At 42.8% G+C, this 14,780-nt stretch overlaps 1 protein-coding gene across 2 annotated transcripts; it reads right to left on the reverse strand.

Moving 5' to 3' along the window:
- Nucleotides 1-588: 588 nt before the first annotated feature.
- LOC109981496 (putative beta-lactamase-like 1) lies at nucleotides 589-9,793 on the reverse strand. Of its 2 annotated transcripts, none has more exons than XM_065961754.1 (7): nucleotides 8,778-9,793; nucleotides 8,420-8,543; nucleotides 6,003-6,106; nucleotides 5,758-5,915; nucleotides 5,109-5,329; nucleotides 2,732-2,837; nucleotides 589-2,059 (listed from the first exon to the last, which is right to left on the reverse strand). In XM_065961754.1, the coding sequence occupies exons 2-7, from the start codon at nucleotides 8,523-8,525 to the stop codon at nucleotides 1,081-1,083; spliced, it is 1,674 nt and encodes a 557-aa protein (XP_065817826.1). In that variant the 5' UTR covers nucleotides 8,526-8,543; nucleotides 8,778-9,793; the 3' UTR covers nucleotides 589-1,080. The 2 variants fall into 2 exon arrangements, with proteins under 2 accessions (XP_065817826.1, XP_020485965.2); XM_020630309.3 differs by having other exon boundaries at nucleotides 8,420-8,560; nucleotides 8,778-9,790.
- Nucleotides 9,794-14,780: the final 4,987 nt, after the last annotated feature.

Below are 14,780 nucleotides of genomic sequence, written 5' to 3' on the forward strand. Positions count from 1 at the left end.
GAATTTGGGGCGCTGGTGGTGCAGTGGTTAGTGCAAGCGCCCCATGTATGGAGGCCATAGTCTTTCAAGCGGGCGGCCGAGGTTCAAATCCAGCCTGTGGCTCCTTTCCCACATGTCGTTCCCCACTCTCTCTCTCTCGCTCCCTGATTTCTGACTCTATCCACTGTCTTGTCACTCCATTAAAGGCACAAAAATCCCAAAAATAAATCTTTAAAAAAAAGATAAATTCATGAATTTGAAATGCATCTGTGGCAGTGCAGTGGTTCAAAACAAAGCAGTGACTGCAGTACGTGGCACTTTCCCAGTTTCCAGTCATAATAACAAGATCTTTTATCATAACTATGAGATCCTGATTCTGTTTTCTTTGGTTAATGCAAACAACTAAAAATGTAGCCTTGTAGTCTTTCTCAATGGTTTGTTGCGGTACTATTCACTTTATTATTTATTTATAGTATTCATATTAACTCGTGTTTCCCATAAGCATTCGAGCATCATGACAAACCGTGAAGACAAAAGAAGAGAGCGTAACACCTAATTTCGAACATCTGTGCTGAATAAACACTAAAATCAGACTTGACAAAACCTCTGTATATAACATAGGTTTTATTCAGCGTACTGTCTTGCTCTCCTGTTCCAAATAAACATGTTTACATACTGTCATGGTGGAAATGTTGATCACTTGACCTGTCACTCACTTGTGTTTATTCTCTTAGCTGGGTCATACTGCAGGCACTTAAAGGTCAAAGAGAGTTACCGCCACATTGTCCATCGACCAAGTGAACCAGTAAACATTTTTATCAGTTAGTTTGTGCTGAAGAATCGCTTTAAAATGAATATGAATATTTCAACAAGACTAAATGAGAGAATTGGAATCTACTATGGGTAGAGGACAAGATAATAATAATAATGATACAAAATAAATCCAGAATATTCACTTCACCCTTAGCAAGGTAGAATCCAAGACAATGAACACTTGATTACTGGATTGTCAGTCAAAAAAATTGCCAGGTGTTGCCATATCACGTTTCCCACAAATCCCAGTTCCAGTGATGAACTTGATGAGCGTCTCTTTCCCTTTCCTCATGATGCAAAGTATGGTCTGCCTCCTATCCGCGTCACCTTGTAAGTGTTGAGTCCTGGGGAGTCGAACCCTGGCGATATGCCCCTCTTGTTGAAAAGGTAAAAGTTAAAGAGCTGTCGGTCCTGCGCCTCCAGGGAGACCGAGGCGGTGTGAACCTTCAGCTTGCACGGATACGGCTTCTCGAACACCACCCTGAACACTCTCTCCTGCAGGTAGTCCAGGCGAATAGTCCGGTACTTGGATGGCACGGTTGTGTCGACCTGTGGTCCAAACTGCTGCATGATCAGCACCCCATCTGAATCCACCTTAATCTGATAGAAAGTCATGTTCCTGTAAGTATAGAAGCCCACATATGGATACGGGTTGGGTGGCGGTCTGAGGGTCCGTTTAGCTTCCCTGAAGGCGCTCTCCATTGCAGGGATGAGCAAGCTGTAGGCCTGAGTCACAAGGTCTTTATCTGAAGGCCGGACCCCGGACATCAGGACCACCATTCCCAGCTTGAGCTTTGGCACCAGTGAGAGGGTCGCAGCGTAGCCGTCCAGGTCCCCGTCTTTCCTCACGACGTCGTAGCCATGCTGATCGTTGATCTCCCACGGCGTTCCCGTGGAGTTGGCAAAGTAGCTGCTGTGGCATTTGTAGAGCGGCGTCATCATCGTGTTCAGGGTGTCCTGGCGAAGGGGTCTCCCGCTGTAAGCGCCCAGAAGACCCATCATGAGCTTGGCCATATCAGCAGCGGTGGAATACATCTGACCCGCGGGTCGATACCAGCCCAGGTTGTAGAGGGGAGCCGGCTGGCCGTTGCTGTACACGCCAACGGCCATTCTCTTCTGAACGGCTGGAGTTATGTTGAAGCCGGTGTCCTCCATGTTGAGCTGCTTCAGAATGTTTTCAGACAACCAGCTCTCAAAGTCTGTGCCAGCCACCTTCCTGGCCAAGACGTTGGCCAATAACGAGAAAGCAACATTGCTGTAATGACATCTGAGGGAAACAGACAGCAAAGTTAGACATTTTCAAGTTTTTTCTCCAGCAGTAAATGATAAATGGACTTGATTTAATATAGCACTTTTCTAGTCTTCTGACTACTCAAAGCACTTTTACACTGCATGTCACACCTACACATTCACACACTGATAGTAGTGATCGCTATGTAGTATCATCCATCTGAAGTAACTAATCCCGTTTATACACCGCCACTGAAGCAGGGGAGCAATTCAGGGTTAAGTGTCTTGCCCAAGGACACATCGGACATGTTGCCCAACTAGGGATCAAACACTCGACCTTCTGGTTGAGAGGTGACAAGTCTACCAACTGAGCCACAGCCACCCACAAATAAGCCGCCCGCAGTAAACCCCAACAAGTAACGTATTTAGAAGAGTTCCAAATAAACAAAATCAATCCATCACTTCACATGAGGTTATTTAAAGGACCAGTAGGGACAAATTATTTATTATATTTTACAAAAAGATCTATCCGTGCATAGAATTTACTGCAAACATTGGCGATATCCAACGGTCTGGTTCTGCTTTTAAGGATAAGATTCATACCATGTTTTCAATTGACCAAAACAATTTTTTTAGACTACATACATGTACAGATTTAACGTTGTCACATTCAAAACTACAGCAACCCAGGAAGGCGTCAGAGTCTTACTTGGTGCCTGGATCGGCCACGAGGACATCATCCTGTAACAAATTAAGGGCTTCCTCTGTGTCCCCGCTCCAGAGGAGATTAGTTGACCTTAATCTTCTGGGTAACCCTGTCGAAATATAGAAAAAAAAAACATAGTGAGTAAAACTGGAGATAAAAATCTGTGGTTTGTTCAATCTATAAGTGCACTGGTATCTTTAAAGAGGGGGGAATACCAAATAATCTTCTTTAAAAAAAAATCCCCAGATGTTTTAGAACTTAATCCACCACTTTGACATGACCTTTATTCTGCCAATGAGGAGTGCCCGCTATGTGTGTTGTGTTTGCACATTTCTCAAACAAACAGAAAATGGCTCTCCTTTGATAAACAGAGTCATGCAGAGCTCATTCAAATTGCCAGGTTAAACCAACACTTCAGAACTAACTGAATACATTCACAAGAGCTTCACTTGAAAGCTGAATGGATACACTTCACACACATTCAAGTACAGAGTTTATTTCAGTATTACACCGGCAGCCTGGCTCTAACAAAAGCAGAATATAGACAATTGGCAGGGTTGGCAGTGTTTGAATAGTTTCCATTTCCAAGCCCAAGAATTATTGGCTAAATTCCTTTGAGCAAGCTGAAGCAGGCAGGAAAACATTTTGTGTCGTGAGCTAAAGAGGGGAAATGCACATTGGCTACATGAGATCTAAGAACCCATCAACTATTGCTGACTAAGACTTAGCTCTTTGTCAGCTTGTTGTTAGAGGATAAACTGGCTCCTTGTAAGAAATCCTATCAATGTTGTGTCTTAATTCCAACTTTATTTATAGATCTCAAGTTGGTAGTCCGACTGTAAAGCAGGACCAAAGCCAATATCTGTTTTGTGATGGCTAACCAATGGGGTCCATGAATGGATGTCTGGTCTATATTGGACTGAAACCCCGTTATACTGTAATGAACAACAAAAAAGACAAAACTCCACCTGTAAGAGAAATATCTCAACATCTTCTACATGTATTGACACAAACAGTTAATATGTACTGACTCCAGCAACCCCCTCCCCACAATGTCACCATCATTGTTGCCACTAAAGGAAGTTCAGAATGGTTTATCCCAAGAAATATCAGATGGATTTAGGTTAAATTTGGTACAGACATGTTTTATAATTGGTAGTAACGTTGGTTATCTGCTGACTTCTCATCTTAAGCCATCATTTTATAAAAATGTCAAGTCGTCTTGTGCTTTGTTTAAGGATCTTTTCCAACAGTCATTGTCATAAAAGTGCTCCTCTTTTTTTTATGTACTATTCAGCAGTTTGGATCATGTTTTAAGTGTCCTGAATTAAACCTGCAGATGGACTTCTGCCTCCAGCAGGGCTTCCCCCCTCTGTTAATCCCTCCTCTTTACTCTGAGCTGATTAGCTCTATTTCTGGACCCAGCTCAGTGTAGATGCAGGTACTCTCTCTTTTATGTAAACAAGGGTTAACAAGGGGCGCTGTAGGAGTAGTGTCCTTAAATGGAACTACTCTTGTGTCCAGTATGAGGGTCTGGACCTACATTTCTGAGCTAGCAGGGGCGGTGACGTAATGGTGCAAGAGGAAGTGGAGCCACCAGTTACACAATGACACTTTATGTCATGAACTTATTACAAGTAGGGTTAGGGTTATCCCATTTTTCTTTTGTAACACAAAAGAGTAAAGTCTTTAACCTGCTTATTGTAAAGCGTCTCGAAATAACATGTTATGAATTGCGGCTTTACAAATAAAGGTTGATTGATGGATATTTGCTTTTTTCTTGCAGTAAATGGTCTATTTTGATTAAAGGCTTTAAATGCGATTTTTTGATCCAGCAGATGTCGCCCTTGAGCACCAGCATTGTTGTGTTAGCATGCTAATGCTAGCAATCTTTATTATGCTTGTATCTTTACACTGCATGTAAATTTACCTGAAATGACCGTGATCTAGAAACACAGTTAAGCAGTGAGTACAGTATGTTATTCTTCTTTTCTCTAGTCCCTCAATTAAACAACTTTTATACGCGAGTGGAGGAGTCAGCCGGCCGTCCGGGCGATGTAAACAAAGTGAAGATAGGACTCTATAGAAAACTCTGAAAGCATCACAGACAGTGGGACTCAGGTGTTACACCCACTGTAGACAGTCATGACTCACAGAGTTATTTTCAGAGGATATACTTGATTTATATTATATTAGTAGAGTGGAGTGTGCGAAACATCGATATTACCAACTGAGCTCTGATTGGTTGACATCATATGTAATTGGAAGGGACACCCTTGTAAATAACTGATCAAGTCAAAGGTAATGGGCCTGATCCAGAACTGGACTGTACAGTTTACAAATATGGCTGCCATTTCATTCCAACAGGTCGTGGAGTTACCAGAGAGCTGGCTGGCCATCCTGCGCAGGGTGAGAGCAGGAGATCTGCTGCCGGAGGTCCTGACAGACGACGAGGCTGGCCTCCCGCCTTTCCCCAGCGGGTTCTTGATGGTGAAGTTGTCAGCGTACTTCTCCAGGGGGTCGTCCAACGAGCCCACCTGGCCGTTCTCCCACATTTTGTAGAGCATCAGAGCGGGGAAGATCTTCGAGAGGCTCGCGATTCTGCAATCACAGGGATTAACACATGCTCATTCCCACTGATTGAATGGATGTTTCATGGTTTAATAATATAAAGCATTCCCTCTGCTGCTGCACAGATCAGATTTAAGCTCTTAATTTTGAGAGTGCTTCAGTCCCCATTGATCTCGGCTCCTGTATGGTGTTTACTGACTACAAAGAAGGTCTAATCCTAACCCCCTACCCCTAATTCCACTTGTAAGCCTCAGATCATTGAATACAAGAATTAGACTGCAGTTTACAACATGTGTGGTAATCAGTATGGATGGAAAATGGAGCTGCTAATACCATGTAATGGCTTAGAAGCTCCAATCGGACAAAAGACGTTACAGACTAAATATTCAGCATGTAGAAATCTCTTCCCTCTTGTCATATTTTGTGGTAATCTCTTGCACACCTGTTGCACATCTCACCTGTACACTGTATACTCATTGGGTGCCACTGAGGTCGGGTCGCTGATGTTTTTCTTGCCAAAGTTTCCGTTCCACAGAACTGAGTCGTTTAAAACCACCATGGCTGATATGGCCGGCAGTTTGGTCTTGAAAACGGTCGTCCTCAGGAGGATATCAATCTGCGAGGAGAGGCTTCAGTCAGGATTTATTTCAGCATATAAAACGTTTTAATGTGAGCGAGATAAACAGGAGATGTAGAGATTCACTTTTTCCAAGGCGACCCTCAGAGAAGTGATGGGATGTTGGAGGGGCACAGGCTCAGGGAAGCGAGGACACATCTCCTCTACTTCCACTTTTCTCTCTTGGACTTCTGTGGGAAGAGGAAAAGAAATTCTCAGCATGCTATGAAACATAATGATACAACTTATCCATCAGGCTGTAGAACAAAAGTGGTCCATTTGTTTTTCAGTCTTACAGTCTGAAAATGGACTTCATTAAATGATCCTTCATGTAAAATACACCTTAAAGTTATTTTTATTGAATTCATGATTCATTTTTTTCCATTTCTTATCCAAGGTTGGGTCGCGGTGGCAGCAAGCACAGTAAGTCAACCCAGACTTCCCTCTCTCCAGCCACATTTTTTCCAGCTTTTCCTGGGGGAGTCCGAGGTGTTCCCAGGCTCAACTCCGGGTCTACCCCAAGGTCTCCTCCCAGTTGGGCGTTCCCCAAAAACCTCCCAAGTGGGAGGCGTCCAGGAGGCATCTGATTAGGATTAATCTCGAGCTGGGGTGACTCCTTCTGGCTCTCTGGTAACTCCACAATTTATCCTAATCAGATACCTCTTGGTACATGGTCATTCATTAAAAAAATTAGTAAAGTAAAAAGAAATTGTGTAAATATTCCACTTACAGATCATGTTTACACTGGTTTTATTCAAATGACGACCAATAAAGGTCTCCATAAAGAGCTGGCCAAGAACAACATCAACTCACAGTTTCAACATTAAAACACACACATCACACATTTCATCATAATGTATCGAGGAATCGATAAAGATTTAAACACATTCAGAATCATTAAGCTGGTGATCACTTTTAAAGCTTCATACAGGGTCAGCTCAGGACTACACTGATGACCTCCTGACCCCTTAAGAGCCTCCATGTAACCTGAGGTAGGTCTTCACTAACTATTCCTCAGCTGGTCCTCAAGATGATCGAGCCTTTTCTGTCCTTTGGGGAATGACCATACACTGTAAATATTAACGGACGAAGCCTGAGTGACGTCAGCCGTCTGTTCCTGCAGGGGGCGATGGAGGCTCATCAGCAGCAGCCGCCATGTTGGAAATGCTGTCTCAGTCTAACTTTCAGTCGACCTAACGACAGGCTGAGAGCTGGAGCTGAGGCAGGTTCTAAGCCTCTTGAAAAAACTGTTACAAGGCGCCCAATTTAAAACAATTCAACGTCCCCGTTTTTTTGTACCACGCTGTAAACATGTAAATTACTGCTGTAAAAACGACTTTTTAAAATGGGTGTGTATGTGACTTTTGGACTTCCTGGAGCCAGCCTCCAGTGGACACTTAAGGAACTGCATAATTTAACCGATATGATACCTGATTCGATACCATGGCAACAAAAACAGATTTTGTAGGCACCTTAAAATTGGGTAATTTCTTGTTTTTTATTATCGATAAATGAAAGCAAACACCTGCACACTGTCACATGAGACGATTTTCAAACCTTAACAGATTTTAAAAACGTGGGAACACACACACTTGATGACTCGGTCAGATCGCGAAACCACACACCTTCTGTGTGTAGTAACCATCTCACAGACACGAGATCTCACAGAAACTTGTGTGATCAAAAGTGACTTCAGAAGAAAAAAAGAAATGGACATCTGTAGCGGGCTCTCTCGCTGTGTTCTATGTTGCAGCGAATTATAAAATTATAAAATCTTGGTCTTGTCTCGGTCTCGCCCTGCCTTGGTCTTGTTTTTTTCTCAGAGCACTCTGGTGTCGGGTATGTCCTGGTCTCAGTTAGTGCGCTCTTGACTGTCGCTATCTTGCTGGCTATGAAACAAACAACCGACGGGTACAAATAAAGTAACCTGACCCTGAACCTGAACCTGGTCTTGGTGGTGGTAGATCAAAGGTGCTTAAACATAAATGCAGCTTGTACACTCTAGCCATAAAACAAAAACATTGTGCAATCTGTCATTAAGTGCTGTAAATATGTCGCTGTGCTTTTCCCACAGATTCAAGGTCACAAAGTTGTTGTTTTCTTTGTGATGAGACTTTTTAACTCCTTCAGGTGCAGCGTGTTTGTCACAATCAAAAGCTAGAAGCATGAGCAGCTAAAACCTCCTTCTCCTCCTCCTCCTCCGGTCTCTCAGAAGGAGGGGAGTTAAAGTCCTGCTTTAATCCTGCTGCCTCTATATCCAGCCTTGTCTAATCCCACAGCGCTGCATGTTCTGCAAACAAGCAATTACACCTAAGAGGCTAAGGAAAACCCTGGTCTAAAAGAAGCTCCAGGTTAAAAAGTAATTCTGTGTGGGTTAAAAAGTGTGTGTGTGTGTGTGTGTGTGTGTGTGTGTGTGTGTGTGTGTGTGTGTGTGTGTGTGTGTGTGTGTGTGTGTGTGTAGTCTGAGGGGCTAAATCTGTCCCTCTGTGGTGGCTAGACTTTACCTTTCTTCTGCTTTGGTATCCTGTACTGCCATATGAAGCCAAAGGTCATGATAACAGAGAGTAGAAAGAAGACCACCATCCCCAGCATGGTCCATTTCACCTTCATCTTGACTACTGGTCGTTCCTGGCGGCAGAGTCAGTCTACAAAGTGTAAAGTCAATGTTTGTAGGGGGGGGGGGGGGGAGTGCAGACATAAAAGTGCATCACAAGAGGTTTTTTTCATTCTCATTTCTCAAAGCATCACTGATTGGCTCATTTATTCTGCTTTAAAGATTGTTTTGCAGGTAAGTCTAACATCTCTCATGACTTTGAAAAGCAGAAGCAGCAGCAGCAGCAGAAGAGTCTTAGCAAAGCTTACCAAAGAAGGGAAACCAATCCTCAGTCGTCTCTCATGATCTTTCTTTCACTCTTCATCCTCAGAAGGCATGAATCCACATTTTCATTTCCTAAGAGCTCCTCCGGCAAAATAAATCCAACACGACATGTATGATGTCTGCTTCCGCTGCTGCTGAGCATTCAGCATCCACAGACCGCCACCTGCATGCACTTAATCCATGGTCGGTGATCCCTGGCTTCAGATGAAGAGCTGATGCTATTCCCACTCCACCGTGACATCATAATCTGCTGGGAGATTCAGCCGTGCATGGAGCTTGATGTAAGGAGGTCTGTGTTGGAAAAACCTGCTAAGCACTCATCCTCCTGCAATCAAATCATCTGCACATCCTGCAAGGGGTGAATGCCATGCATGCATCCCTCATCCTCCGTGGGATGCTCTTCATCAGCACATCACAGGGTTAAGTATGATGTGAAAATTAATCAACATTTGCCAGATATGAATGAGCACAGGTCTGAGACGAAGAGGAAAGATAATAATGACTTTTGTTTTAATCAGTGAGAGCATTTGAATGAAATGTTGGAGGTGAGCCAGAAGCCCCCGCTCTGACTTCTTCATATTTGACATTTGACATTTGACAGCCTGCATTAAGCGGGTGAAACACTAAAAGGAGGGTACTCGGGTCATGTGACAGGAGGAAATTCACATGTTGCAACAGCTCGACAGACATCAGCATTAAAAGTTTTAATAATAGAAATAAAAAGAGGAAGATGGAAATCTATTAAGACATACAGTTTGATATTGCACAGAGTGATTGCACCAGTTAAGATGAAATACATGTATATATATATATATATATTGTGACGGCCTCAAGGTTGGCCTCTTCCTGTATGTTTCCCTTTGCTGGCTGTGGTTCTCCTTATTGCAGGTAGACGTGGGTGGAGTCAGAGAGGACTCTAATGCAGCACACCTGAGCTGGCTGGTTTGGGAGTCTACAAAGCAGACCTGCTCAATCTACTTGGGCCTCTTCTCTCCTGCATACTGCTGTTAACATTTGTTTGTTTGTGCTTTGGTTGGAGTTTGATACTCCTCACAGATCTAACACTGTTTAATTTACTAATTTAATTAAACTCCTTTGAATAATGTTGCCGACTATGTGTGGTCTCCCTCTTTTGTCACTGCTATGTTGAGCCAGGTTGTGACAATATTTACAAGTATATGGGGGCCGCACTAGAGGCCGATGCTATATGGGGGTCCTTGGCATGGCAAGTTTGGGAACCCCTGCATTAGGAGACGGTAAACCCCAAGCCTTGAGGAGGAGGAGGTACCTGACTAGCACTGCAGCTTAGCATTATTTCTAGTCAACTATAAAATACATAAAAACTGTAAACAAAAACCTTTTTCCAAAGCTCAAAGATAATGTCAAGAAAATCCTGATGATCTTTCATCCCAGCAGCTGTTTGCAACATCAAAAAGAATACAAAAAAGTTTGACTTTAAAGAAGTGGACATACATTGACTCTTTATTTATAAATAATTAAAACAAAATCATCTAATCAGCATATTTAGGAAACTGGAACCTAAAAAACGTGTTGACATTTCTGCTTCTAATACGACTTCACGTTCATCAGTTTATTTAATTTTCTCTCAATAAACAAATCAATTCAAAGGAGCAATATGTAACTCTGATCCCTAGTGTATAAAATGGGTACTGCAGTCCAAATCCAAACCATTTTAGAGAACTGTAGTAGTGTAGTTCGTCTCCTAGATATTGTGAATAAGAGTGTGGTTGTTTGTTAGACCTCCAAAATATAAAAAAATCTTTATTCCTTGTTTCCATTTGTCCATAAATGTATTTAATTTACCAGCAAACTAGAAATCAGGACCCTGGAAAGTACCAGCACCACGAGTAGAGCCGTGCAGTCCGGACATTCAGGACCAAGGACAGCGGTGGATAACGTCATACTTAACCACTTCTGCCAACACCTGTACTCAAAAAACTTCTCTTTGTGTGTGTGTTTTAAAAACAGATTTCTGATAAACTTTGAATTGTAAAGAGAAAAATAGAGCCCAAAGTAAGAGAGAGAGTTCAGTTCAAACCAGAGGCAGAGGAAACCTCAACAAAACATCAGGAAGGTTAAAAGACAAAAGCAACTTTTTAAATCTGTTTTGACTTTATATCATTTATTGATCTTTTTTTTTTTTTTTTTTTTTATCACATTGAATTTGTGAAGAAATTCCAGGAAGGAGTTTTTAAAATTAGTTGAATCAAAAATATTTTCTAATTGAATTATTTTGGCCGAATTGAATTAACTGTGGGAGAACCGAAGCGCTCGGAGTAAACCCACTTCCCCCCCTCTGTGGTCCTGCAGGGACCTGAAGTCCTGCATCTCATCCAGCTTGAACTCTCTGTGCTCCTAGCCAAAGTGAGGCTGGTAGCACAGAGAGTAAGAGAGACATGAGGCGGGACTTCAGGCCCCAGTGTGCAACCCACGCACCCTTGTATTGTCCATGATGACTCCTTTAGCCACATCTGAAGGTGTACACGAACGGCTTGGCCATGATCTTGCATGCGTTCTTGAAGAACTGCTTAACCTTGCTGCTCTGTTTTGGAATTAACAGGTGCTTCTCCAGAGTGTTAACAATGTACCTGATGACGGGCTCCTCCTGAAATACCATGCGCCACCACAGCGTCTCTTCACCAATTTCCTTCTTGAGTTCTTTGTGCAGCTTCTTGAACATCTTTTTTAAATTGTCTGTGCTGGGATCAAAAATCATTTCAGAGTCTTTCATCTTTACCCGGAGCAGCTCCGTCATTGCTGTGATGGTGGATTGGTAGGTGTCACTGGATGGATGGACCAGAGTCTTTTTCAGAATGTGATCCACCAGCCCAGTCACCATAACCTCACAGGTTAGCCTGTCCCACATGTGTCCTTCAGTCTCCTCAGCTTCATCCCTTAATGCTGAAGTCTGACTCTTTTCCACGACTCCCCCGATCATCATCAGAGCGGTGGCGGCGGGGCAGCTCCGGTGCTGTATCTGCTGGTTTAGCCAGTTCCACATCAGCTTCATGAAGGAGTCGACCTCGGTATGAATGAAACCCATCATTGAGACTTTTTGTTTTTTGTCCGGTGATAGCTGTAAGAATATGAATTCAGCCAGGTGCTTCTCTGTTAGCTCGTACTCCCCGTTGGTGATGTCTCTGGCCATTCTTCTATAAATGCACATCACATTATTGTCCTTATCTTCCTCTCTGATCAGATCATCCACAATCCAATCCACGCCGTCAATTAACAGCTTCATGGATTCTTTGTCCTTTTTGGGAAGTGATTTGGCAAACTTGTTCCTCAGTTTTACAAAAAAGTGAAGGATCGATTCTTTAGCAAATTTATGCACAAAGAAGGTCTTAATTCTCCTCGTGACCTTCTGCCACAAGGCTGTTTCCTTAGGTTCGACTGATGCACAGTCCCTGCTGGTTGTCTCAAGTGGGAAATCCCTCTCCATAGCTTCAACGATGTCAGAAGCTGCCTTGTTTAAATCCTGCTCAGTGTTGTCCTCGAGCCAGGCGAATTCCTCGTCTGAGAAGACAGCTTCAGCCTCAAAAACCTGGATTCCCCCCGCCAGTTCCTTCAGGATCATCTTCACGTCTTCAGTGCTAAATAGACCCTCCTTAGAGGAATAGTCGGGCTCATCATCGTCCATCAGGGGAGTCACCGGGCTCAGACATGTCTCGTCTTCAGCCAGCTCCTCCTCCTCCTCTGCCACGAGTTCACGAGAGAGACTTGACTCTCTTGGCTCAAATGACATAAACTTTCTAAGAACTGTCATAAGATTTTGAGACATTTTTTTCAGTCTCCCAGTGAATTTCTTGGAGGCCTGTGGTTCTTTTCCCTCGCTGACCCAGTCAGAGTTCATCCTCTCTGTGACTTCTTTCACAACGAGCCCGGTCACCTTGTCTATGCTCCGGCAATGGATCTCCTCATTGACACCTATCGCCTCCGCAAGAGTCAGAGAAATAGTGTCGCCCAGACAGTCTTGAATTTGCCTCCTTGTAATGCTCTTCCGAGAGCTACTGGACCCTGAGGAGCATCTGGATGATTTTGGAGGACTCTGTTGAGAGTCCTTCCTCTCCAATGCCATGAAAATGTGTTTTGTTAAAGTTTGCACGATATCAATACACAAGGTCGTGACTAACGCTTTGGCGCTCATGTCATCGGAGCTGTCCGCCAGACTGACCCACTGATCAAAAGTGAGCCTATCTAGGAACATGTCCATGACAGGACGGAGAGTCTCGGTCGTCAGCATCGGGAATGTCTGCACCGTGCTCTGATTGGCGTTTGGGCTCTGCATTGTTTTGATTCGCTGTGTCTTTAAAGAGTAACTAAACCCTAAAACCACTTTTTTCAACGATAAACCTCTGTGTTTCAGTATTAAGTAGTGTTATGGATCAATTCAAGTCCAAATCTTGCAATCTTCCAATCTAAAATGTCAAATGTAAAACAATTAATGACCGACCGGCACTAAATTACCCGTGTGGTTATTAAAGTCTCTCCTATCCAGCTGCTGCGACGCATCAAGACGACTTCACTTTCTGAGCTGACCCTACTAAGATCTGGTGCCTTTGATCTCTGATGTCATGGCGTGATGTCACAAAGATTCCAACCACTCATCATGGCCGAAATAACATTTCGAATCAAAACAAATCCAAACGGTTACAGAGCCGGAGTGAAAAAAAATAACGGTTGCCGGGCAACCCAAACATTCTGTTGCTGCTGAGTTTTTACACTGGAGTTTAGACGGACAGCTGCTGTGATTTATGTACATTCATCTTTATATTTCAATTCATCAGTGAAAGGAGAGTCTGTTGTTTTCATGCCGTCGTAATACTGCTGCCCACTATCAGGGCTACGATTATTTAATCTGTGAGGAGGTTTGTAATCAGAGGGAAACGTCTTCATTTATTCATACTTTATTCTTAACCTTTTTTTTTTTCTTTTGGTTAATTTAAAGGCCACATATCCTCCTCCTCTTCAACCAGTTTAAACAAATCTCAGAGCTCCTCAAAACATGTATGTGAAGTAGTTTCTTGCTCTAAATCCACTCTGATCTTGTATTTGATCATGTCTATAAACCCCTCTATTTCAGCCCTGCTCAGAACAGGCTGTTTATGTGTCTGTACCTTTAAATATGTAAATGAGCTGTGCCTGACCACGCCCCCTCTCTGGATGGGCTTGGGTGTACTCGGTGCTTTCTCGCTCCATGTCCTATTGTTTACGGTGAGAAGGCAGACTCAGAGGGCAGAACAAACACCTAGCTGTGGGAGTGTCACCCACCTGGGGGAGGGGTTACTGCCCTTTGTGATGTCATGAAGGGTAAATCTCCAAACAGCCTGTTTGAGCACACATTTACTGAAAAGTGGAGCAGGCAAAATACAGAGAGGATGGACTTTTCTCATCATTGGGGGGTTTGTAGACAGACTAGAGACACATTAGAGTTAGAGGAACATGGTGATGATATGTGACCTTAAAGTTGCCCAGCTTTTTTTTGCTACATGTCCTTACTTTGATATATTAATATGAAGTCTGTGCATGTACATGTTTTTCTTACATCAACTGATTTTAAAGCTTTTGATTAAGAGCACTAAAGACATCTCTTCTTTATTAACTTGCAGTGTTTTTTAATGTATATATATTGTACTTTTTTATACACATACAGATTTGAATCAATATATTATAATGATTTAAAAATGATAAACAGTTTAGTGAGTAAGAGGTTTGACTGTCATCGAGTAGTTTTTCTAAACGCCACTAGATGGTGCCAACCATACATACAATATTTCATCACACATTCATTTTCTGAGCTTTGTAACAAAAAGAGAATAAAACTAAATAATCAATCTCATAATGAATCACCATGGCACTGGAAAGAGTTGTTCAAGTAGGATAATATTGACATATCATCTCTGTGATCCTCAGAGTGTAAAGACGAGTGTTTTATACAGATAATAAAGAGCACTTCCCTTTTCCCC

This window comes from Labrus bergylta, chromosome 12, assembly GCF_963930695.1.
Source record: "Labrus bergylta chromosome 12, fLabBer1.1, whole genome shotgun sequence".
Classification (NCBI taxonomy): domain Eukaryota; kingdom Metazoa; phylum Chordata; class Actinopteri; order Labriformes; family Labridae; genus Labrus; species Labrus bergylta.